General features: G+C 44.4%; 2 protein-coding genes and 1 long non-coding RNA gene across 5 annotated transcripts; 1 reads left to right on the forward strand and 2 right to left on the reverse strand.

The window, feature by feature from the left end:
• Positions 1-396: 396 nt before the first annotated feature.
• Positions 397-11,755, reverse strand: LOC125980157 (cytoplasmic polyadenylation element-binding protein 4). Of its 3 annotated transcripts, XM_049739257.1 has the most exons (13): positions 11,633-11,755; positions 9,657-10,772; positions 9,089-9,187; positions 7,494-7,587; positions 5,175-5,225; positions 4,996-5,019; positions 4,658-4,834; positions 4,484-4,573; positions 4,285-4,403; positions 3,755-3,869; positions 3,493-3,674; positions 3,068-3,296; positions 397-2,431 (listed from the first exon to the last, which is right to left on the reverse strand). In XM_049739257.1, the coding sequence occupies exons 2-12, from the start codon at positions 10,713-10,715 to the stop codon at positions 3,069-3,071; spliced, it is 2,238 nt and encodes a 745-aa protein (XP_049595214.1). In that variant the 5' UTR covers positions 10,716-10,772; positions 11,633-11,755; the 3' UTR covers positions 397-2,431; position 3,068. The 3 variants fall into 3 exon arrangements, with proteins under 3 accessions (XP_049595214.1, XP_049595215.1, XP_049595224.1); XM_049739258.1 differs by lacking the exon at positions 4,996-5,019 and having other exon boundaries at positions 397-3,296; XM_049739267.1 differs by lacking the exons at positions 4,996-5,019; positions 5,175-5,225 and having other exon boundaries at positions 397-3,296.
• LOC125980176 (uncharacterized) lies at positions 11,284-12,381 on the forward strand. The gene is made up of 2 exons (XR_007485545.1): positions 11,284-11,587; positions 11,706-12,381. It is a non-coding gene; the product is annotated as an uncharacterized lncRNA (long non-coding RNA).
• A 4,598-nt stretch (positions 12,382-16,979) lies between these two features.
• Positions 16,980-22,024, reverse strand: stc2a (stanniocalcin 2a). The gene is made up of 4 exons (XM_049735884.2): positions 21,696-22,024; positions 20,103-20,245; positions 19,370-19,581; positions 16,980-19,225 (listed from the first exon to the last, which is right to left on the reverse strand). The coding sequence occupies exons 1-4, from the start codon at positions 21,832-21,834 to the stop codon at positions 18,871-18,873; spliced, it is 849 nt and encodes a 282-aa protein (XP_049591841.1). The 5' UTR covers positions 21,835-22,024; the 3' UTR covers positions 16,980-18,870.
• Positions 22,025-22,926: the final 902 nt, after the last annotated feature.

The raw sequence follows: 22,926 nt of genomic DNA on the forward strand, positions 1-22,926 counted from the left end.
TAGGTGTCAAGCTCTAGTCCTCGGGGCCACGTTCCAATATGTTTTCCAAGTTACCCTCGTTAAACACACCTGCGTGAAAAGATTTTGGTCATTTTCACGTTCTGCAGGAGCTAAAACTTTTCACGCAGAAGCACTGTTACACATCGGTCAGTCTTCGTCTGGTATTTTCTCTCAGATTCAGACTGTTTGTCGGAGATTTTAGCCGGAGCGGCGGTGCTATACAAGCTATAAGTGGATCAGATGATGGATGGATACAACAAACAGCTAACTACATAGCTTGACATTTGAAAGACAAAAAATGAGAAAATGAGCTGGAAATGCATAAAACATTATAAATATAATATATATAAAGAGACATTTCTTCACGGAAGCCCCCATTAAATTCAACGTACTGGATTCTTCCTCACAGCTCTTTTATTCATTCAACATCACACGTTACAAATACTTCAAATGTATGCAGACAGTTAAACAAGGTTGGCAGCTAATGAATGACATTGGATCTTTGTTTTTACTTCACTTCTACAAATCAGCAATCAAAACAGATGTCTGTATTGTAGCATATAATAATCAGGAGGAAAATATAAAAATTAGAACTTGCGTATAAATGTGAAATTATTTAAAAATCCAAATTATAAATGTGAAACTACGAAATAAAAATCCAAATTATAGTAGGTAAAAAAAAGTTAATAAATATAACTTTCCCAGCATACAATTAAAAACTATTGAAAATTTGCAATCAAGTAATACTAAGGGACATATTCAATTGCATCTGAAAATGCAGCGCACGAAACAGCAATTAGAAAAACTAGACATCAAGTTAAACGCACCCAAAAATATAACAAAAATCTGATCCAATTCATAGTCATACATTTCAATTGAAAATATAGCAAATGTAATACATTATCAATCTTGTTTATACAATGTTTTCAATCACAGTTGCATGGTAGTAGCAAAATAAGTACGTAAGCACAAAACTAAATGTTTAAAAATAAATTCATATATAAATTAGCTTTTTTAATATATATATTATATTTTCTGTCTCGCAGACATCCGAATGAGGGAACAAAAAGGAGGGAACGATAATATGACTGCATGATTTATGGATTGAATGACTGACTGCGAAGACTTGCTTTTGGAAAGAGAAATAAGTATTGCACGTAATGGCTCACAGTTAACTTGCAACATTACATCACATTCAGGATATGTCCCAAAGCATGCCACATCACAAAAGGGGTCAAATCATCAAGTCTTCTCACCTATGTACTACACTATGTGTTCTCTACATTACAAAAGTGTTGTCATAGTGTAGATTGCATAAACATTTCTGTGTGAGGAAGGCAGACTCCATCGTGTAGAGAGACAATGAAAAGGAAGGAGCGCCAGTGCATTAGATCATTAGGTCCTGCATTATCACTAGCCACGTAGTTTCTGTAGTACATAATTACCGTATGCATGCCAAGAAGTAGAACTTACAGGCAGTCCCAGAAAGAGGAGCTAAATATTCAAACCCACTCAGGTGATAGAAGGATGATTACATGTTGACCGTAGCCAAAACATTTATTTTACTCATAATCATATCAACTACACCTACGAGTGAAATACCAGAATATATATGTATTTTCAAGACTATCAAAATCTTTTACAAAGGTCTTGCCATGCCTTAGGATCCCGTAATAATGTTAATCAGGGCAGAGGAGAATCTACGCATGTATGACAGCCTATTTTGAAGCTCCAGAATCACACCAATACACCAGACAATGTTCAGATTTACCAGCACTTAAATATATAAAAGCTAATTGAAAATTATATTATTCATTTTCTGTTCTTAAATTAAGTTTACCATAATTGCAGATCTCTTAGTAACAAAGGTACAAAATTATTTTTCATCAAGTGAAAAAAAATGAGGTATTGCAAAAGGAGTTCTCCCATCTGTGAAAAATGTGCCTTAAATGACTATTGAAAAAAATATTTAGAAAAGTAGTGCATAATAAATGTATATATGTCCATGACAAAATAATCAGCTATAAAACGCTGTACAAAAATCAGCAGGCCATGTATAAAATAATATCTGTTTCTCTGTGACAGCAAATTTGAGCTACAACCATATCCAATCACAACATTAGTGAGAGAAGCTCCAATCCAGGTAGAGCGTGCAGTGGTACACCATGAAGACAGCTCAGGGAGAATGGACTGTGCATTCCCATAGTTTGTACTACATTAGCATGTTAGCTTCCAGTGCTAATATCCCTGACAATATAAAGCGAGCAAATACTACTGCCAATACCTGAGCCGCGAGGGCTGAGCCTTCATGAGCTTAAACTCCAGAAGACTACCAGTACTTCCTCTGCCGCGTGACGAGAGGACGCCATAACCCCGCGTTGACGTCTGCTCTCGACGATGCGTTTCATGCCAATCTTTGGTTTGCCCTTTCCTGTTACAAAGCGTCAACTTTAATCAGAGACCTCAAACAATTGAAAGCGATACAAGCGCAGCTTTTGTCAAGACGCAGGGGAGACTGATGTGACGTTGGCCAGCTTCCAGACAAATCAACTCAGCATCTAAAACAACCTTTCCTCCTCTATTCTAATCCAACTCAAACTTTGGTAAATGGTACTTGTTCTCAAATTCTGCACAAAAAAATTTAAATTAAAAAAAAAAATTAAAAAAACATGCTCTCTGTAATGTAGCTTCCATAGTCAGTATACTGATTTAGGTATTATGATGAATCTTAATTAAATTTTGTTACTCTTGATAACAAATGTAAGCAGCTTTGCCAGCTAACACCAAACAAAACTACAGTCAAGTAAGAAAACATCTAAATCCAAAAAGAATGCATTCATATGTTCATGCACACTTTAAGTCACAACATAAATGGGATTTTACTCTCTTCTTAGCAGTTACCATTTGGAGGCCCAATTTAAAAAAATACAAAAATTAAGTAGTTTTTTTTTTAACTTAAAAGAAAAGTGCATTTATATTTTTCATATCATAGGTCATCCAATAACCCCGTTCCTTAGCTACCCCTTTCTCTCAGACCCTCCCTAATCCTAGGTTCTCTCTCCCTTGCCTTAGTTCCAGCGGAAGGAGATATGCCGCGGTCGGTCGCCACCTTCCTTCACCAGGGGCTTGTGAAACTCGCGACCGGCCCGGGAGTGGATGGCCGCCCAGCAGTATTCACAGTAGTACTGCAAGCAGGTCACGTTGGCGCAGAAGAAAGGCGCAAACTTCCCCCCGCAGCGTGTGCCCTGGCACTCATCACACAGCTGGTCATCCAGCACATATGGCTTCACTTCCACCTGGAGACGTACAGTAAGTGTTAAAATGGAAGGACTACGCATATTGAAGCTGAAATCAGGAGGAACACCACAGAATGTCATTCAACTGAACTCAGGCCGCTCATTTATAACAGTACAGTTAATGTAGTAATTGACCAATCGCTCGACTCCCCCTTAGGTTGGTGTTAGGTCTAAAATTCATCACAAGTTGACTTACCCTTTTGTCAATCTCCCCATGCTGCAGTTGAACAAATCTGGCGCTAATGGCTGCAATGTAGCTTTGCTGATTGGAGAAAGCCACTCGCCCTGCCCCCTTAGGGTATTTCAGTTCAGGGTCAGTGTCAATACCAGCATAGCACACTCCACCATAGAGACGGTCCATGATCATGGCCAGCTCCACTGGAAGGATAGCAACACACAAATTGAGTTGGTGTAACGACGGCAGTGTACCGCACAAGGAGGCCATTATCCAAATGTACCTGCTCGTAGAGGGCGAGGGACACCTCCTACAAAGATGGTCTTCCTTGGGTCCAAAGGCTGAGAGCCATCCATCACAAAGTCACTATCATTTAGGTTCCAGGGTCTGATTTGGACCTGGAATATATCAAATATAAACACATTACTGAAATGCAGCAGGTTTAGATGGTGTGTGTGAGAGAAAGACCAGATCCTTGTATCTTCAGGTACAAATGTACATACAGTGGAATAGCATCTATCCCTTTTTAATGAACAATTTGGGTTGCTTACAACATTTTGTTTAAAAAAAAAAAAAGTCCTCATTTATATACTATTTTCAACATGAAGGTTGCCTTTGTGAAGGATGCAGTGAAAGAAGCCCAAAACTCGTTTCATTATTGTACAAAAAACAAATAAAACAAATTACAATGGAAATGTGGTATCTCGAATAAAGACAACAAAAGGTTAACGTCAGTATAATCACGTCAAAATAGCGGTCAACGCATGTCGCGAGGTGGAACGTACAATGCATAATGAGCATGCACATACTTACAGGCTTGTCTTTGATGGTGGGGCTGGAGACACACAGATACAGTTTGCCATCCTCTTGGATGCAGGCATCGATCAGAGCCTGAACAGAGCTCTCATCTTGAAAGAGCAGGAAGGCGTATCCTGGGAAGTGTGATGAGAAGAGCTGTGACCATCAAAGTGCTGTGGCATCCAAAAGAGAACAGGCGTGTAGCAGTACTTACCTTTTGGGGGGAAATAGGATTTGCTCTCTGCCTTGTGAGGCCAGTCAACAAACAAGTGACCAAAACGACGAAAACTGGCTGTAATTTCATCTGGAAGACAAATGATCACATTTATTTGCATACTGGCGTAGTAACCCTGACACTAGCATAGTGTCTTTCGGATTGTCGCTGTACCTTCGTCTATGTCTGGGGGCAGCCCTCCGACAAACACTTTGCGAGAGTAGCGTTCTATGCGCTCCCCATTCAGGTGGGGGAAACAGTGTGCCGAGCCAAGTCCCCCGAGCCCCTGGTCAGTGGTCTCATCCTCCCCAAAAGAGCGCTCATCCTCCATGGGGAACAGAGAGGAATGGCCTAGCAAGTGGATAAACAAAAATAAAATGAAAACTGAAGTAAGCTTAATTGAAGGCAGATTTCAAAGCAAACGTGGGGCTGCGATGCTGCCGCAGCAAAGTTCAATTATTTCAAAAAGCTTTTTTCTTTTTTTTTTCCAACAAGTACATTACAGGATTTACCTCGTCTTCTGCCATAGCTTCTCGCTGCATGTAAAACATCACAACAAAACCTTAAAGTTCTGGGGTTAAACAGCTGCCTCAAATTAAAAATTGTGCTCTTAAAATACACAAATGCATCGGTCTCTAAATTAAGTGGGAAGTGTTGCAGTGTCAGGTATCAATTTCAACAAGTTACATACCATTCATAGGCAGAGCCCCATCTCCACCCTGGTGAGAGAAGCTGAAGCGTCCTACAGTAAATGACAAAACAGGAATCATCGTTATCACCTACTCTCTCTCTTACAGAAGCCGCACTCGCACTTCAGATCCGCGAGGAGGAGGTGTGTCAGATGTTCCGGAGACAAAAGGTCAGGAAGGCACCAGGCCCAGACGGCGCGACTCCCTCCTGCCTGAAAGTCTGTGCTGAACAACTGGCACCCACCTTTACACGGCTCTTCAACCGTTCCCGGAAGCTGTGTGAGGTGCCCTCGTGCTTCAAGAGCTCCATCATCGTACCGGTGCCCAAGAAGCCCGGCATCACAGGTTTGAATGACTATAGACCCGTCGCCCAGACATCTGTGGTCATGAAATCCTTCGAGAGGTTAGTGTTGAACCACCTGAAGGACATCACGGGCCCCCTGCTCGACCCCTTGCAGTTTGCCTACCGGGCAAACAGGTCGGTGGACAATGCGGTCAACATGGGACTGCACTACATCCTGCACCACCTGGACACCCCAGGGACGTACGCCAGGATTCTGTTTGTGGACTTCAGCTCGGCGTTCAATACCATCGCTCCTGACATCCTCCACCAGAAGCTCATCCAGCTCGCGGTGCCTGCCTCCACCTGTCAGTGGATCACCAGCTTCCTGACCAACAGGAGACAGCATGTGAGGCTGGGGACCATCATATCCGACACCCGGACCACCAATACTGGCGCCCTTCAGGGGTGCGTCCTCTCCCCACTGCTCTTCTCTCTCTATAGTAACGATTGCTCCTCAGGCGACTCTTCTGTGGTTGCTCCTGAAGTATACGGACGACACCACTCTCATTAGACTGATCCGGGACGGTGACGAGACTGCGTACAGACAGGAGATGGAGCGGGTGGTCCAATGGTGCAGCCAAAACCACCTGGAGCTGAACCCACTCAAGACCGTGGAGATGACAGTGGACTTCAGGAGAGACCCTTCACCACTTCCACCCCTCACTATCCACAGTAATGCTATTCTCTCCAGACACCTTCAAGTTCCTGGGATCCACAATCTCTCGGGACCTGAAATGGACCAGCCACATAGACTCTGTCCGTAACACGGCCCAGCAGAGGCTGTACTTTCTGAGACAGCTCAGGAAGTTCCATCTGCTACAGGAACTGCTGAAGACCTTCTATACTGCCATCATCCAGTCTATCCTCTGCACCTCCATCACTGCCTGGTTTGGATCAACCACCGAACAAGACAAGCACAAACTGCAATGAACAATCAGGACTGCAGAAAAGATAACCGGGACCAACCTCCCATCTATCCAGGACTTGTACCTGTCCAGGACCAGGAAACGTGCAAGTAACATCTCTACAGACCCTTCTCACCCAGGTCGCAGTCTGTTCGAACTACTTATGAGTTATGATCACATGGAAATTAAATAATGTAAAAGTGTTTTTCCTCTTCTTTTCTGTACATGTGAAAGTAAATGTACAGTAATATGTAAAGTAAAAACTTTGTTACAGGTAACTAAAAATTACTTTTAAATTGGACAGGGGGTGGGATTAAATAACTTCTACTTCTTCCCACTCCTTTTCAGATATGTAAATACTGCCCATTATGTGCTGTATTTTGTATTGTTAGCATCCAGCACTCATACAAAGTCAGTGTACATGACTTTCACTTTGTTTTTTTGCTTTATTGATGTATTGTTTACATGTTTGAGACGAATAAGAATTCATTCATCATTGTTTAACGGTCCTATTTTATTCATAATGTATCTACTATAATACATAATATGTGACTCAAGTTTTTAAAAAGTATACAGAGCTCTGACGCCAATAGCGAAAATCTGGAAATAATCCCCCACATAAAAAAAGAATTGCCTTATAAATGTTACAAGATGGTGGCAAAGCATGAATTTAGTTTTAAATCCTCATAGGATGATAGTAAAGCACTAAAGCACTAAAACTCACTTTCACAAATCAAGATGTCGCCAAAGCAATACTTATTAGCAAAAAAAAAAAAAAACAAACAAAAAAAAAACAGCAAATCTCGCAAAAATCTGCAAATAAGTGAATTCCCAAATGCCAAACCGTGAACATCTGGGTGTTACCGTCAATAATTAAATACATTAAAAAAAACGTCCTGTACATTATGTACAAAATACAATTGTCATTTTCAATTTTTTCCTCTACGGTTTTTCTACACTTTGAACTGCATGCTATGCGAAGACACCTAGAACGTCTGTCATATAAAGTCTCTATTTATTTATAGCCAATGGCAACAGAGCTCATCCTCACTATTGTTATTGTGAGAACTAACCTTTCAAGGAATCCTGTTCAGCCCTCATTATGTCGATCAGGGAGTTCTCCAGAGAGTGCATGTTGAAACCATCAAAGGAGCGGGTTCTCTCTTGCTAAAAAGAGAGGAAGAAACAATTAGCCTCCTCACAGTTTTCCCATCACCACCTGAGGCATGGTCAGCCCTGACACAGTTATCTGCTAGTGGCTAGCAAGGTTATAATAAACTGCATAGGCCAAGGGTGTCCGCATTTTCTTCGATGAGGGCCACGTTTATAAACATATAGGAGGGGGTGGGCCCCTTACTAGAAATTAGGTATATAGCCTTAACATATGGCAACAAAAAAAGTAAAATGTTATTTTTTATCATTATTTTGTATTGGCAATGCTTCATGTTAAAACTTGTTAAAAACCGCTCAAAGTTTGAAGAGAATCAGATTGAATCTGTTGAAATATGACTTCCATTTTAAATCAAACATACAAAGTTTGAAAACAATCAAACAAAAATCTCTAGCTATCTCTATAGAAAGGTCCCCAAAAATGGTGGAAAATTTTAAAGTAAATCAAAGTGGAAGACCTTTTTTGTACGTCGTGGCTTGTGACACGCCTCACAATTTTTGTAGGTCTCAGTGAAATGTACAACCACAAAATTTGATGCCCGGCCCCTATCATATATTATGCTGAAAACATAGTATGACCAGTCATTTTTGTACGTCTAGAAGCGCTATGTTACGCAGAATCTTTGTAGCTGCCGGCCAAACGTACCAGGACAGGGATCCGTTCAACCACTGTAGGGGCTGAGGTGCTACAGACATCTTGTTTTTGTACTTTTGGTGAGCTTTCGTTTACATTTAGTTACACAAAAATGCAATTCTTTATTGAAAATTAATGACTGTGACCCTCGTGAAGCGATTCAGATAATGAATACATGGATGGCTGGATTACTGCAACAATAGGTACCTGGCAACGTTCACTGCATGAATGAAAATTCACAAACTAAAATAACCCTAACCCTACTTATCCTGGGGGAGTCAATGACACTAAACAAAATGTTTTCTGTCGGTCGGTCTGACGATCCGTCTGTCCGTCCGTCTGTCCATCCATCCATCCTGTCCCCACGGGGGTCGCGGGCGTACTGGAGCCTATCCCAGCAGTCATCGGGCAGTAGGCGGGGGACACCCTGAACCGGTTGCCAGCCAATCGCAAGGCACACTCACACCCAGGGGCATTTTGGAGTACTCAATTTTCCTACCAAGCATGTTTTTGGCATTTGAAACAAATTCTGCAAAGTGTGATGCCACCTGTACATCTAAGAGGCAGACAAAGCATCAGTATACTTACATATAGCACATGACTTCTGAAATGAGTGTAAGCAAGCCAGGGAATGAGAATAATTCCCTCCGGCCAAATGATGTACACATGACCATCACATATCCTGTTTTGCTCAATGTCTAATGCATTTGGTGCAGACAAATGTAGTCAATAGTATGAGAATTATAAGGCCAGAGGAGGACATACTAGTTATCACTGATGACCTACAGGAACCCCAATGGAAGACATGACCATAGCGTCACAATGAGCTAAACAAAATTAATGGATATATTGTGACAGCCTCACCTGGAAAGGGTAGACATTATCACTGCGGGTCACAGCATCCTCCACCCAACCCTTGTGATTGAAGCCAGAGTTATTTCGGGGAAACTTCTGGGAAGGAACCTGACGAACAGGAAGACTTTGATCCACAAGCCAATATTATCTTGTATTAACACCACTTTTAATATGAAATTGTATAACGTATTCTTAATCAGGCACATGCTTACGTAACTACTAGCAGCTAAAAGACAACTATGGCTCTCAGATGCACTAAATACGGTAGTGACGGAAATTATCATTTAAAACAATCTAACTTTCTGGAATATAGCATGCGTCATATTGAAACATTTAAATCCTAATATTTATATGTATAAAATGGTATCCAATATTGAGACGAAGCAACCACAAGACGAGTGCTGTTGTACTGCCTGTAGACCAATGTCCACCTTATTAAGCTAAGCAACCCCTATAAAATACCACTAGATCATAGTAGCCATTCAATGTCAATTACTATGCAAAAAAAAAATATCAACATCCACTTTGCAGATTTGCATGTACACACGTTTTGATGAGTTGGAACATTTGAATCTACCTGACTGTTGGGGAAGGACTTCTTTAGCGGAGAGATGGAGTTAAGGCCAGTCATTCCTCCACCTACACCACGTCGGTATTCTCGAACCCCATGTGTGCCCCCCCAGCCTCCATAGCTGCCCGGGCTCCAGGTGGTTGATGTGGGTGTGGGGGGGCTCTGGAAGCTTCCCCAGGGTGAAGGGTGTTTGCTCTGGGCAGGAGTGAGGTGGGGCAGCTGGGGGAAGCCTCCGGTCCGATGAGCGTGCGGAGGAAAGGAGGGCTGAGGAGCATGAGGGCTTGCCGGAGAGCGCCGGTGCTGCGGTGGAACGCCCTGTCCGTGAGGATGATAGGGCGGGGGCTGAGGTGCGGGAGGATGGTGCTGGGAGACTGGTCCGATCTGTGGGGAGAAATTGCCACCTGCACCAAAGCCAGGCCCGGCGTGGTGGGAGAAGCTCTGGAACAGCAGGGGAGGTGCATTGCCATTGGAGCCAGCAGGCCCAAAGAAGCCCCCAACATCATCACCTACCACTGGAGACTGGGTGCAAGGAACAGCAGGGGACCAGTTGTTGAAGCTCGTCAGTGAGGAAGTGGGGGACTGTGTGCAACCTGTACCCATTCCCAGGGTATCCTGGTAATCAAACGCACTTAGCACTGGTGACTCCATCCTTAGCTTCTCCTTCCCACCACTGCTCTCCAGAGAACCTTTCTCCAATAAGTTGTCTTCAGAAAGAGCTCCCTCCTGATCTCCTAAGGAAGCGCCAGCCTCCTGCTGGCCTGGAGAGAGGGCCTGAGGCTGAGCCTGGACCTGAGACTTTTCCTGCATTTCCTGGAGGTCTAAAGTCTTGGACTTGTCCGACTCCAGAATCTCATCTTGCATGCTACTTTGTTGGGCTACTGCAGGGAACAACCAAGCACTTCCCCCATTGGTGGAGCAGGTGTTGTTTACAAAGGAGGGGGGGCTCGGAGGGTTGGAGGGATGGTGAGGGTGCTGGGGTTGGAGGAGAGGAGGGATCCTTACTGGAAAAGCAGATTTGTTACCACTGCTGTTTTTCACCAGAACTCCAAACCCGTAGTCCCCCATTTAGGACACCCAGTAAATATTCAGTAGGTTTAGGCTTTCACCAATTTTTTTTTAATCCTGAAAAAGAGGATAATTGCACAATTGGATTAGAATGATGAACAATCTCACATCAAAAGTACACCTTGAATGAGTCTGGTTATTAAAAACAACATACGTATGGCAGTGGATTAGATCATGTCTGTTTTCTAATGCAAGAACAGAAACGAAAGATGCGTCTAGCCGGGGTGATAATGCTGGTAAATGCAAATAGGGATAACACCCAACAGAACCAGCATAGGCAGCAACTAAACGGCCGGTTTGACGCCTACAAAGGTCGTTGCGCAGCTAGCGGCAAAGCTAACATCGACTCCACCACCTTGCATGTGTCCTGTTCATCGTGCACACGAACCAAGCTATTTTAAAGCACCCTGCAGCATTACTGTGTATTTGTGACAGAACTGGCCTGTGCCGAGCTGGGCAACAGCCTGGACACCTACCGTGAAATTTTCCTTTCTAAGCAATGACCTCCTCACACGTAGCCATTTAAATACAGGAAAATGCCGATGACGTCTATCGTCGGTACTAGTTCCCTTACTGGATCCGCTATGCTAGCGCAAGGGACGTTGACACAACGCTAGCATATTTGCACAGCAGCTGGCGAGCATTAAAGCGCTTTCTGCGGATAACAGTGTCAAAAGAAACGAACGAATGTACGCGACAGCATCACGGACGAAAGCTCGGTGGAAATTTCCAGGGGATGACAAGTGGGAAATGGAGCTTGGCTATTTAAACGCCCTTGTCTATTTCGTGCCCTGTATGTTCAATGTCACACAGCAAAGCCATCAAATTTTCACCTCGAAACAACGCGTTGCAACTGCCTCTGCTTCCCTAAGGTACCGAGAATAAGAGTAAATCGGTAGCAACTTGGTCATAACTACCTTCAATTCGGCGTCATGACGTCGTTTTGATGTTGCCATATTTCAGCGTTTATACTTTTTCTGCATTTCACAGACGGCCGGTGTAAGTGGTTTCTCCTTTCATCCAGATGACAGCTGAGCCAGTCGGCGGACACTTCCGAGTACAGGCCCCGCCCTGACTGCGACCAGGAAGCCAATGAGCGTCAGGGTTTTCACTTTAGTCCCGCCCCGTCATCTTCCGTTTGATTGGATACTTATTGTGTAGCCGCGCTATGGCACGCCTTAATTCAACAAATGGCACATGTTCTCCACCCACATAAGGATGCGTTGAAATTAAAGGGAGGAGTTGCAGGGGAGCACGTTAATGATCAAATGGAGATATCCTGCTGTAATATTTGTCAAAGACCTTTTTGGAATGAGGTCATTTCAGGCAAAATAAACGGTTTAAGCAGAATGGTGCATTATTTTCAGCTATTTGGTGAAAAATGCAGTGGGCACGATTTGATTAAACAAAGTTGGCAATCCACCCCACCCAGCAGCTCATGACAGATCAGGAAATTCACTACCTCATAATTTTCTCCAGAATCATTTCACTCATATCTTTGTAAAATATTTTGTTTGTGTCATAAAGCATACATGTGTGCATGTTGCTAGTCTTGATTTTCATTTTCCACTCTCACTCTAACAGAGAAGCTCTTCAAATGAGGGCCTGCATTATACATTATTCATGTTGGAGTAAAAGGACTTGCATTAAACTTGTTCAACCAAAACATGATTCCTTCACCAGTTCCAGTTGGAGTTACTGATGCTGCCTATTCTGACCAAATGTCAATGCCTTTGCAATTCTGCAACAATGCTTTATATGTTGATTTGTTAGTACAGATGGAAAATATCTCGAGATAAGATTTTTTATAGGTCATTTTCTTTAGTTATATTGTCTCCTCTGTATGTTTAATACCAGGCCAACCAGCCACCACTCATTTGTGTCCCTTCTGTGCTGCACTCACCACCCAAGCCATGCCTCACCATGTGCTGCAGGGCCTGTTGGGGTGGTTTAACAACACAGACTGCTTTGAGCTTATGTTTTCTTTTAAGAACTAAAGCTCGAGGTCCAGGTGCTTCCTGGTTTTAATATTCACAGTGGTACATACAAAGAGTTGTTTGAACCTGTATCTTTATCTGAATAAAATGGTAAACGTGGTGTGTTGGATGAGGGATACATCTAAAACATTGTGAATGAGAGCCGTTGAGGACCGAAGTTTGTGGTCCCTAATCTAAGACATTATTTTCAGACTCAAAATGAGACAGTTTGCATCCATTTGTTACTAAAATTATTAATTCATCCAGACACCAAGTCATCTATATATTTATTAGTTTCCACAGAGAGGGTTATATGCAGCCAAAGCTGCTTATCTCAGGTTTCTCAATTGAGAGGACACATTCAGAGGTCTCTGCACATCTCAATATTGATATAGCTCAGTTGCCATAGCAACCAAGTGAGTGTAGTGGAGTCGAATCCAGCCAGCAGCATGTTTGGCTAAGGTGTCATCCCTCACACAGTCATGTCCAACAGCACAATTTGGTTCATATACCGCACGTACTTTTTGTGGGCTTGGCTGTAACATTTATTTTATTTATTGTAACATTAGCTCCCCAAGCCTGGGTCATCGATTAATAGTGGCCTGTCTGCGAAACGTGGACTTGTACAAACAAACCGGTTTGCAGCGGAATAAAGGTTGTTGGGAGCTACTGCAGTTATTATTTGTCAATTATATTTTTATATTAAAATATGTATTATGATTATTATCCATTGAAGACAACCACTACTGAATGAGCTCAACTTCCATTTTATAGTATGAATTCACACAAGCCCCTTATGAAGAAAAACATAAATGGATTGCGTTTTCCCTCACCCGGACGCGGGTCACCGGGGCCCCCCTCTGGAACCAGCCCTGGAGGCGTGGCTTGAAGGCGAGCGTCTGGTGGCCGGGCCTTCGCCCATGGGGCCCGGCCGGGCACAGCCCGAAAAGGAAACGTGGGTCCCCCTTCCCATGGGCTCACCACCTGTGGGAGGGGCCAAAGGGGTCGTGTGCAGTGTAAGCTGGGCGGCGGTCAAAGGCAGGGACCTTGGCAGTCCGATCCCCGGCTGCAGAAGCTGGCTCTTGGGACATGGAATGTCACCTCTCCGGCTGGAAAGGAGCCCGAACTGGTGTGCGAGGCGGAAAGGTTCCGGCTAGACATAGTTGGACTTGCCTCCACACACAGTTTGGGTTCCGGTACAAGCCCTCTCGAGAGGGGCTGGACTCTCTTCCACTCTGGAGTGGCTCACGGTGAGAGGCGTCGAGCAGGTGTGGGTATACCTATTGCCCCCCGGCTGGGTGCCTTGGGGCAGTACATTGAGGTTCACCCAGGTGAACGAAAGGATAGCCTCCCTCCGCCTTTGGGTGGGGGGATGGGTCCTAACTGTTGTTTGTGTCTATGCACCAAACGACAGCTCAGAGTACGCACCCGTCTTGGAGTCCCTGGAGGAAGTGCTGGAGAGCGCTCCTTCTGGGGACTCCATCGTTCGACTGGGTGACTTCAATGCTCACGTGGGCAATGACAGTGAGACCTGGAAGGGCGTGATTGGTAGGAACGCCCCCCCCCCCCCCCCCCCCGACTGAACCCGAGCGGTGTTCTATTATTGGACTTCTGTGCTCGACACGGATTTTCTATGTATAATGAACACCATGTTCGAACATAAGGGTGTCCATGTGTGCACTTGGCACCAGAACACCCAAGGCCACAGTTCGATGATCGTCTTTGTAGTCGTGCCATCGGATTTGGGGCCGCATGTTTTGGACACTCGGACGAAGAGAGGGGTGGAGCTGTCAACTGATCACCACCTGGTGGTGGGTTGGCTCCGATGGTGGGGGAAGACGCCGGTCTGACCTGGCAGACCCAAACGCTCTGTGAAAGTCTGCTGGGAACGTCTGGCAGAATCCCCTGTCAGGAAGCGTTTCAACTCCCATCTCCGGTAGAGCTTTTCCCACGTCCCGGGGGAGGCGGGGGACATTGAGTCCGAGTGGACCATGTTCCGCGCCTCCATTGTTGAGGCAGCTGACCGGAGCTGGGGCCGTAAGGTCGTTGGTGTCTGTCGTGGGGGCAATTCCCGAACCCGCTGGTGGACACCGGCAGTGAGTCAAGTCAAGTTTATTTGTATAGCCCTAAATCACAGACAGTCTCAAAGGGCTTCACATAGCCAAAATTGACAATTATTCTCAAAGCATCCCCTGATCATAAGCTCCCAAAAGGGCAAGGAAAAACTCAAAAAACCCCTGCCAGGGGAAAATGAGAAACCTTGAGTGATGCCGTCAAGCTGAAGAAAGAGTCCTATCGAGCCGTTTTGGCCTGCGGGACTCCGGAGGCAGCTGACAGGTACCGGATGGGCAAGCGGAACCCGGCTTCGGCGGTTGCTGAGGCAAAAACCCGGGCGTGGGAGGAGTTTGGCGAGGCCATGGAGAATGACTTCCGGACGGCTTCGAGGAAATTCTGGTCCACCATCCGGCGTCTCAGGAGGGGGAAGCAATGCACCGTTTCTTCCCCATAGTAAGTGCCAATGTTGGCTCGCTTTACCCTCCCTTTAAATCAGGGGTCTCAAAGTCCAGTCCTCAGGGGCCGCATTCCTAAATGTTTTCCAAGTTTCCCTTGTTAAACACACCTGATTCAATTTATATGGCTGCTGCAGAACGTGAGGATGAACTGATCATTTGAATCAGGTGTGTTTAACAAGGAAAACTTGGAAAACATGTAGGAATGCGGCCCCCGAGGACTGGACTTTGAGACCCCTGCTTTAAATACGTTGCGGCTTTGCTTTGCTTCAACTTCCCTCTGAGGAACAGCTGACAAACGTCTCCACTTAGTGGTCATTTTCTATCACCACACCCTCTTCATGACGCTTTGACTCAGAGTGATCGGATGGAGGTTGATACACATAAACTGTTTTGGTATTTTGTGACTTACAACTTTGTGTTATTATTTCAATGTCATGACCCTTCCATGAGCAGCTATTTCCAGTACGGTACTGGAGACTTTAAAACTTTAAAAACACGGGCAGTATTTCACTACAATGATGGCATGTCAGACGAGAATTGGGTATCTTGTCCGGTTTGGGGACCTCAGCATTGCGTCTCTGCTTTTTGCAGATGATGTGGTGCTGTTGGCTTCTTCAAGCTGTGATCTCCAGCTCTCACTGGAGCGGTTCGCAGCCGAGTGTGAAGCGGTCGGGATGAGGGTCAGCACCTCCAAATCCGAGTCCATGGTCCTCGGTCGGAAAAGGGTGGAATGCCCTCTCCGGATCGGGGACGAGATCCTGCCCCAAGTGGAGGAGTTCAAGTATCTTGGGGTCTTGTTCACGAGTGAGGGCAGGATGGAGCGCGAGATCGACAGGCGGATTGGTGCAGCGTCGCCAGTAATGTGAACTATGTACCGGTCCGTCGTGGTGAAGAGAGAGCTGAGCCAAAAGGCAAAGCTCTCAATTTACCGGTCGATTTACGCTCCTACCATCACCTATGGTCACGAGCTATGGGTCGTGACCGAAAGAACGAGATCCCGGATACAAGCGGCCGAAATGAGTTTCCTCTGCAGGGTGTCCGGGCTCTCCCTTAAAGATAGGGTGAGAAGTTCGGTCATCCGGGAGAGACTCAGAGTAGAGCCGCTGCTCCTCCACGTTGAGAGGAGCCAGATGAGGTGATTCGGGCATCTCATCAGGATGCACCCCGGACGCCTCCCTGGGGAGGTGTTACGGGCATGTCCCACCGGTAGGAGACCCCGTGGACGACCCAGGATGCGCTGGAGAGACTATGTCTCTCGGCTGGCCTGGAAATGCCTTGGGATACCCCGGGATGAGCTGGATGAAGTGGCTGGGGAGAGGGAAGTCTGGGAGTCCCTCCTAAAGCTGCTGTTCGATTCAACCTGTGTGGAGTTTGCATGTTCTCCCCGTGCCTGTATTGGTTTTCTCCGGGCACTCAGGTTTCCTCCCACTTCCCAAAAACATGCATGGCAGCCTGATTGAGCACTCCAACTTGCCTGTAGGTGTGAGTGCGTGTGCGGATGGTTGTTCATCTCTGTGTGCCCTGCAATTGGCAGGCAACCGTGTTCAGGGTGTCCCCTGCCTACTGCCCGATGACAGCTGGGATAGGCTCTAGCATGCCTGCAACCCCTGTGGGGACAAGCGGAACAGAAAATCGATGGATGACTTAGTACATAAAATAAGTGTCGAATCATCAACCCATGAGTGAGGGGGTATTCATTGTATGATGATAGGTTTTGTGAACACAAAAATGTTGTGAACCACTGGTATATAAGGAACATAAAATACATCATGGGGTGATGATAAAAGGAACAGGTTAGTTTATTGTTCTCCAACCATTCATACATACATACATGTACATATAAATATATAAAGAAAAGCCTCTATATTACAAAGAATGTCATGTTACACATATACAGTACATAGTCAATAAAAATAGCTTATGTCTCCTTAGGTCGCCGACCTCTAACAGAATGGAGGGGAGAAAACAACTTTTAAAAATGGAGTTTGTATTTATTCCTAAATTACAGGGTTTTACATTACAGCTAATAAAATGAAAAGTGAAATTGTATTGATTGTACATTGCCATTGTGATTGGAAGTGATTTATGACATGTTTCTGAACTTCATTTCTACTGCAAAAGCATGGCTGGCCTTAAAAGGTCAGCCGCCTGTGTCTGAGAGAAGTATCTCGATGGGGGAAAAAAAAAAGCTTTTTATCGGCTCCTTCCTACACAGGCCTGCCTCCTGGAGTTGCTGGCTCTTGGATGAGGCCCAGAGGAATGCTCTGGTGGCCTCTGTAAATATAACATTTATAATAACATACCCCATGTGTGGACGTAACCCTCTTCCTGGGTCCTTGATGTATTGCCTGCAGCTTAAACAGACAGAATAACAGGCCCCCACATTGCTGCAGAGGGGGACTACTTTCAAGGGTGTATGCAAGGTGTGGGGGGGGGGGGGGGGGGGGGGCACAGCAATGGGTGACATGGCTCAATCCAGCCCAGATCAATGAGCACACATACAGGACTTGGTGATAGATGATGCTTGGTCGAATTACGTAGTGGATTGTTGAGAGGGTTGATGGTGGGTCACATGGTTTGTTCTCTTAAACTTTCAGCAGTCCAACAAAACGAAAGTACAACAGCAAAGACATTTGTTGCTCAAAATCATCAAGACAGAACACTCGGTTACCCCACTTCTTTGAATAAAACGCCCTTTCTTTGCCTGATAGTTCAGCTGTGAGATGTAACTCGTGCGGATGGCTACATGGAAAAGAAGGATGAAGAGAATGGTGAAACATTTGCCGGTGCTCAAGAACAGCTTAAAAGTGACATCTGTCTGTTCTGTTCAATGAACGATCTGACTTTTTTCTGCATAGAAAAAAAAAAAAGAAAATCCCAGTTAATTACTCATGTCTGCAGGGAGTTCATTTTTTCAACAATTTGCAGTTTTACGTGATGCGGACTCAATTAATTGTATGGTCATTTTCTAATTTAACTTTTATGTTGGTGTCAATGCGCGACGATTCATATGTGCCAGAAGTGGACTTCAAACATGTACAATTGGTATTCCACTGTCAAGTAGCTATATAATTACAAGACACATTTCCACTTGCAAATAAGACTGTATATGTTACATATCTACAGAACAATGTGAGATAGGTGCAATACTGTAAGGAAAACACTGTATATTACCTCAAACGTCTAGATTTTACTATATTTATACATGTTCATATAAATATAGATAACTTTCCCCACCTATTTACATTTGTATATTTCAACATTGCATAAAGAAGAAAATAAATAATACAAATAGAGTCAAATCTGACACTAAGTAGGATTAAACAAATGCTAGATTAGAGCAAAAACAGTCCTAAAAATAGAAATAATCACGATAACAACCATCATTTGTTAGAAAAACAAAAAACAAAGTGTCCTACAGTCAGGCGTAACAATACATGCTATGCCACAATTGGCTGCAAGTTAACCATGTGGGACTGCTGGAATGACTGGAGAAGGTGAAAAAATAAAGAAACACAGAAAAAGGATTTGTTTCCCTCTGCTCAGTGTGTGTGTGTGTGTGTGTGTGTGTGTGTGTGTGTGTGTGTGTGTGTTCATGCGCCAATGTCCAAATGTGCTAATAAATGGTGATAAGGGTTATCAGTGTTATAATCTCCCACATTTTTTTCACCTCCTAATGTCACTTGCCTCTGGGTCTTCCTGCTCTACTGCAACACCAACATCTGGACCCTGGCGGCGCAGTCCCTGATTGCGACCGCGAGGGTGGGTGTGGAACCCAGCCTTGCCGGCTTTGTCCCTGTCGCCGTGGCGTGCGTGGCGAGGGTGCTCAAGCTGTGGGTGGGATGGCGAGGGGCGGCGTTGCTCGGCAGCTGAGGGCGAGGGCGTCAGGGAGGAGCAGAGGCTGAGGCTGTCGCACAAAGCTCCCCAGTTCTGCTCACACTGAAGCCGGACACTACGCGTTAATGCCTCCTTCACTTCCTCTCCGCAACCCAGTAGAATATTCACCAGCTCCACATAAGGACTAGGTACACACACACACACACACCACCAATAAATTACACGATGTTTGGACAAATAAAGGTCAAATACTTTGAACAAGGAGGAATGGCAAAAGATAATTTAGAAAGGCCAGGCTTTATTTCAAACCACACTGTCCAATGCTTACCCTTTGGGAAAGAGATCTTGGAAATGGATCATCTCCACCATGACGGCCACATTCTCTTTAGCAGCTGAGCACAGATTGTGTTTAACATAACACTCCCTTTGCAGCTGGAACACCATCTCCTTAATGGAAACACACTTCCTACTAATGCAGCTAAACTTATGGCGAAGACCGTGGGCCATACATTTCAGAGCATCCTTGATGAAGGATTTCCCCTGGAAAAGAGGGGGAAAACCCACCACAAAGGCATGTCATTAATGGCGTACGCTCCATTTAAATTACAATGGGAGCCAAACATATCATTTTAGCCCCAAAATAGTGCTGACACTGCAATTCTTTGTCCACACAAACATTCACTCTGTGGTTGTTAAACAAATGCCACAGAATGGTGAAGAAAGGGGAACAATTTCAAAAACTACAATTAAGCAAATCACATAGACTAACAGCAAGTGATGTCACACTAGAATATAGTTAATGACAATACAAAACCATGTCACATTCGGAGGTAATAAAGGCACACTGTGCCAAGTAAAAATATAGTCATAACTGATATATGCATCAGCTTAAGCAGTTAGAAAAGGTGATGCCATGGTTGCATTTTTGCAAAAACAATCCCCTCTTTTGAGGCATGCACAAACAAAAATAAATCTATTCGCAGATGAGTCTGGAGCAGCGAGTCAGTGTTCAGGAATGTTGCCCTCTGGTTACACAATTGTTGCAAACAGTCCCGTAATACCTGAGAGTCAAATTTGCCAGCATTATGCAGGAACGTCATGCAGATCTCCTGCAGCCCTCGTATCTCGCAGGAGTTATTCTCAAAGCATTCAAACACGCCGCAGCCGACGTCGCCTGCGCCCACCAAACAGTGCTGGATCTCAGCTGGAATAAAAAAAGAACATGTTGCGGGAGGTGGCAGCAGCAGTGAGTTGAAAGTGAAGCTGTTGGACACATCGCATACAAATATTTGCACAAATGTAAGTGAATGGTTAGCCTGAAAAACAAAAATACAAGCAGGACACAAGAGGTGATAAGGTCTTGTTTCCCTTGGCGGTTGAAATAATTGCACCATGGTCCACCTGCTATGGCTGAATTCAACATCGGATGGTGCATTACATATGTATGCAGGCTTAATTTCTTCTGGTGGACTCCACTGTGCATGCCGTCATTTAAGTTGTCTAAATATTACGCAATAATTAGAGAATATGTACAACTGTAAACAGGAGCAAACTTGGTGAAAACTGCCTACTGGTTGTTACTTTTCTGACTCACTACAGTCGTGAATGACACGACCAAGCCACATAAATACTGCTGAGAGTCAATCACCTAAGATTTTGTGTTCTGCATCACACTTTCTGACTCACTACAGTCGTGAATGACACGGACAAGCCACATAAATACTGCTGAAAGTCAATCACTTGAGATTTTTTGTTCTGCATCACACTTGTTGGACTCGAGGTAAGCGTGATCAATGGTAAGTTAGCTCGGAAAGCTTTGTGTGCAAAATCGCCTCACAAACCACCTGGTTTGTAGGCCTGAGATGAACTTAAGAGAGCAGGAAAAGTGAGCCGCTGATGGCAGTGCTTGTTTTGGCATCAGGGGAATGTGCTTGGATCGTACGAGCATTGAGTTACACACTGCTGTTGCAGGACTTGGAGGGGGGAAGGGGGTGGGGGTCCACTATTAAACCCACTGTGGAATTTGTCATTTTACCAAGAAAATCAGCCTCCAATACCTCGGCTACAGCGAATGACTGGGGCTGCATTCTATAATGTATACAGGTGCAAGATCATAAAATAAGTAATTAGTTGTGAGGATGTCACACTGTCTTTGACAAGAAGTACCATCTTACTCATAATCAATCTGCGAAAATATTATACTCACTGAAATCATTGACCACATATAGTACACATGTAACGCTTTGGTTACCCATCAATGTCAGCGACGTACGTGTAGAAAAATGAAATTATCTTCCACTAGAGGGCAGAAGGTACACAATTAACCTGTGTATCTCCTGTTTGTGACGTTTATGTTTGTTGGTGTGCAGTCGGGATTTTTGTTTTAATGTAATGCCTTTGCTCAATAAAGGTTGGGTAACGTATTTGAATTAGAGCAAACTATTATTTGATTGGCAACGTACTAGATTCCAGTGCACAATTTTTTGGACATCAATATCTTGCATTGCGTGTTCCTAGATTACGCATTCCAGCATAAAGCTGTAAAGAAATATCCTAATGGCTGGACTCGACTCCTACGCTCCGCTTTACACACACGCACACGTGTCCCACTGGCTCTACCACGTATAGCCTCTTAATTGCACTCTGTTGCTAACCTGTATTTTGCAAGGAGAGGCGTCCTTTGGGGGTGGCAGGTTTCTCCGGCGGGGTGTCGTATATGTCGATATTATCCGAGCCCACCACTTGCTCCAGTACGGAGAGAACCAGCAGCGCGACGGCCACTTTAAGAAACATCGCGTCTCCGCCTCTTCTCCGGCAAAGATCCGCCAGTATCCGTGGAAAGCGTGCCTGGATGGCACGTGATAGTTCACCTTAGATGTGGGAACCGCGCAGCAGCGGCTCGGTGTCGAAATGAATGCATGCGCTTCCTTGGATGCTGCTATATCTCTCAGAGTCGCGCGTGTCAATTTGGATGAAGGAGTTAAGCAGGTGTTGTCGCTCGGCCCCTCTCAGCCAATCAGAGGCCTCGACATCCAAGTCCGTTGCTTGGAGGGGGCGTGGCCACATAAAGTTTAACACAAAACTGTGGGTCTAATAAAGAAACGCTCGACAGTGAACTGGAATCAGTGGCGGTTCTTCACTGATCGAGACTACTTCCGAGCGCCCCCCCTCCCCCCCAAAAAACGCATTTTATTTCACACAGACGTTTTTTTTCTTAGAACAGTATATGCACCAAAATATTTTAAAAGAGCTCTTGTAAATGTAATTGTAATTGAACTTGATATACCACAATATAATTTGTACAAAACATGCGTTTACATGGTAAATATCATTAATGTAAATACCATAATAATGTAAGGAATAATTAAAATAATAATGTAATGAATGTCATAATCGACATTAATCTGTCTTTCAAGGAAGGAGGACCGATTAGCTCCTTGGTGACTGCCCCGAATTCTATGCTTAGCCAACTTCCAGTTGTGACACAAAAAACAGTTGTCACGAAATATAGTTGTGCGAGCAAATGACAAATGTTTGTCTGTGGAACCAGCTTCAGGTATGAACATTAGCTAATTACGGGCCAACATTAACCAAAGGAAAATAAGTAGGCCTAATAACCAAACTTGTAACAGTTTTGTTGCAAAGCACAATCTTATGGTCTTGAAATTATATCTCGTTTGTCATGTTAAAACCAAATTATATGTTGTAGCCTATAAGCAAAACAAGCATAAGGGAGGGCAGAAAACTAAGTTAACCAGAATGCTAACAAACGTAAAATGTCGGCTGTATCACCAATTATTATTACCCTTTATTTTACAATGTTGGGAACTCACTACTTGTTCAAATAAGTATCTGAGTTATCAATTGAATTACTGAATAAAAGTA

Source organism: Syngnathus scovelli, chromosome 1 (genome assembly GCF_024217435.2).
Source record: "Syngnathus scovelli strain Florida chromosome 1, RoL_Ssco_1.2, whole genome shotgun sequence".
Classification (NCBI taxonomy): Eukaryota; Metazoa; Chordata; class Actinopteri; order Syngnathiformes; family Syngnathidae; genus Syngnathus; species Syngnathus scovelli.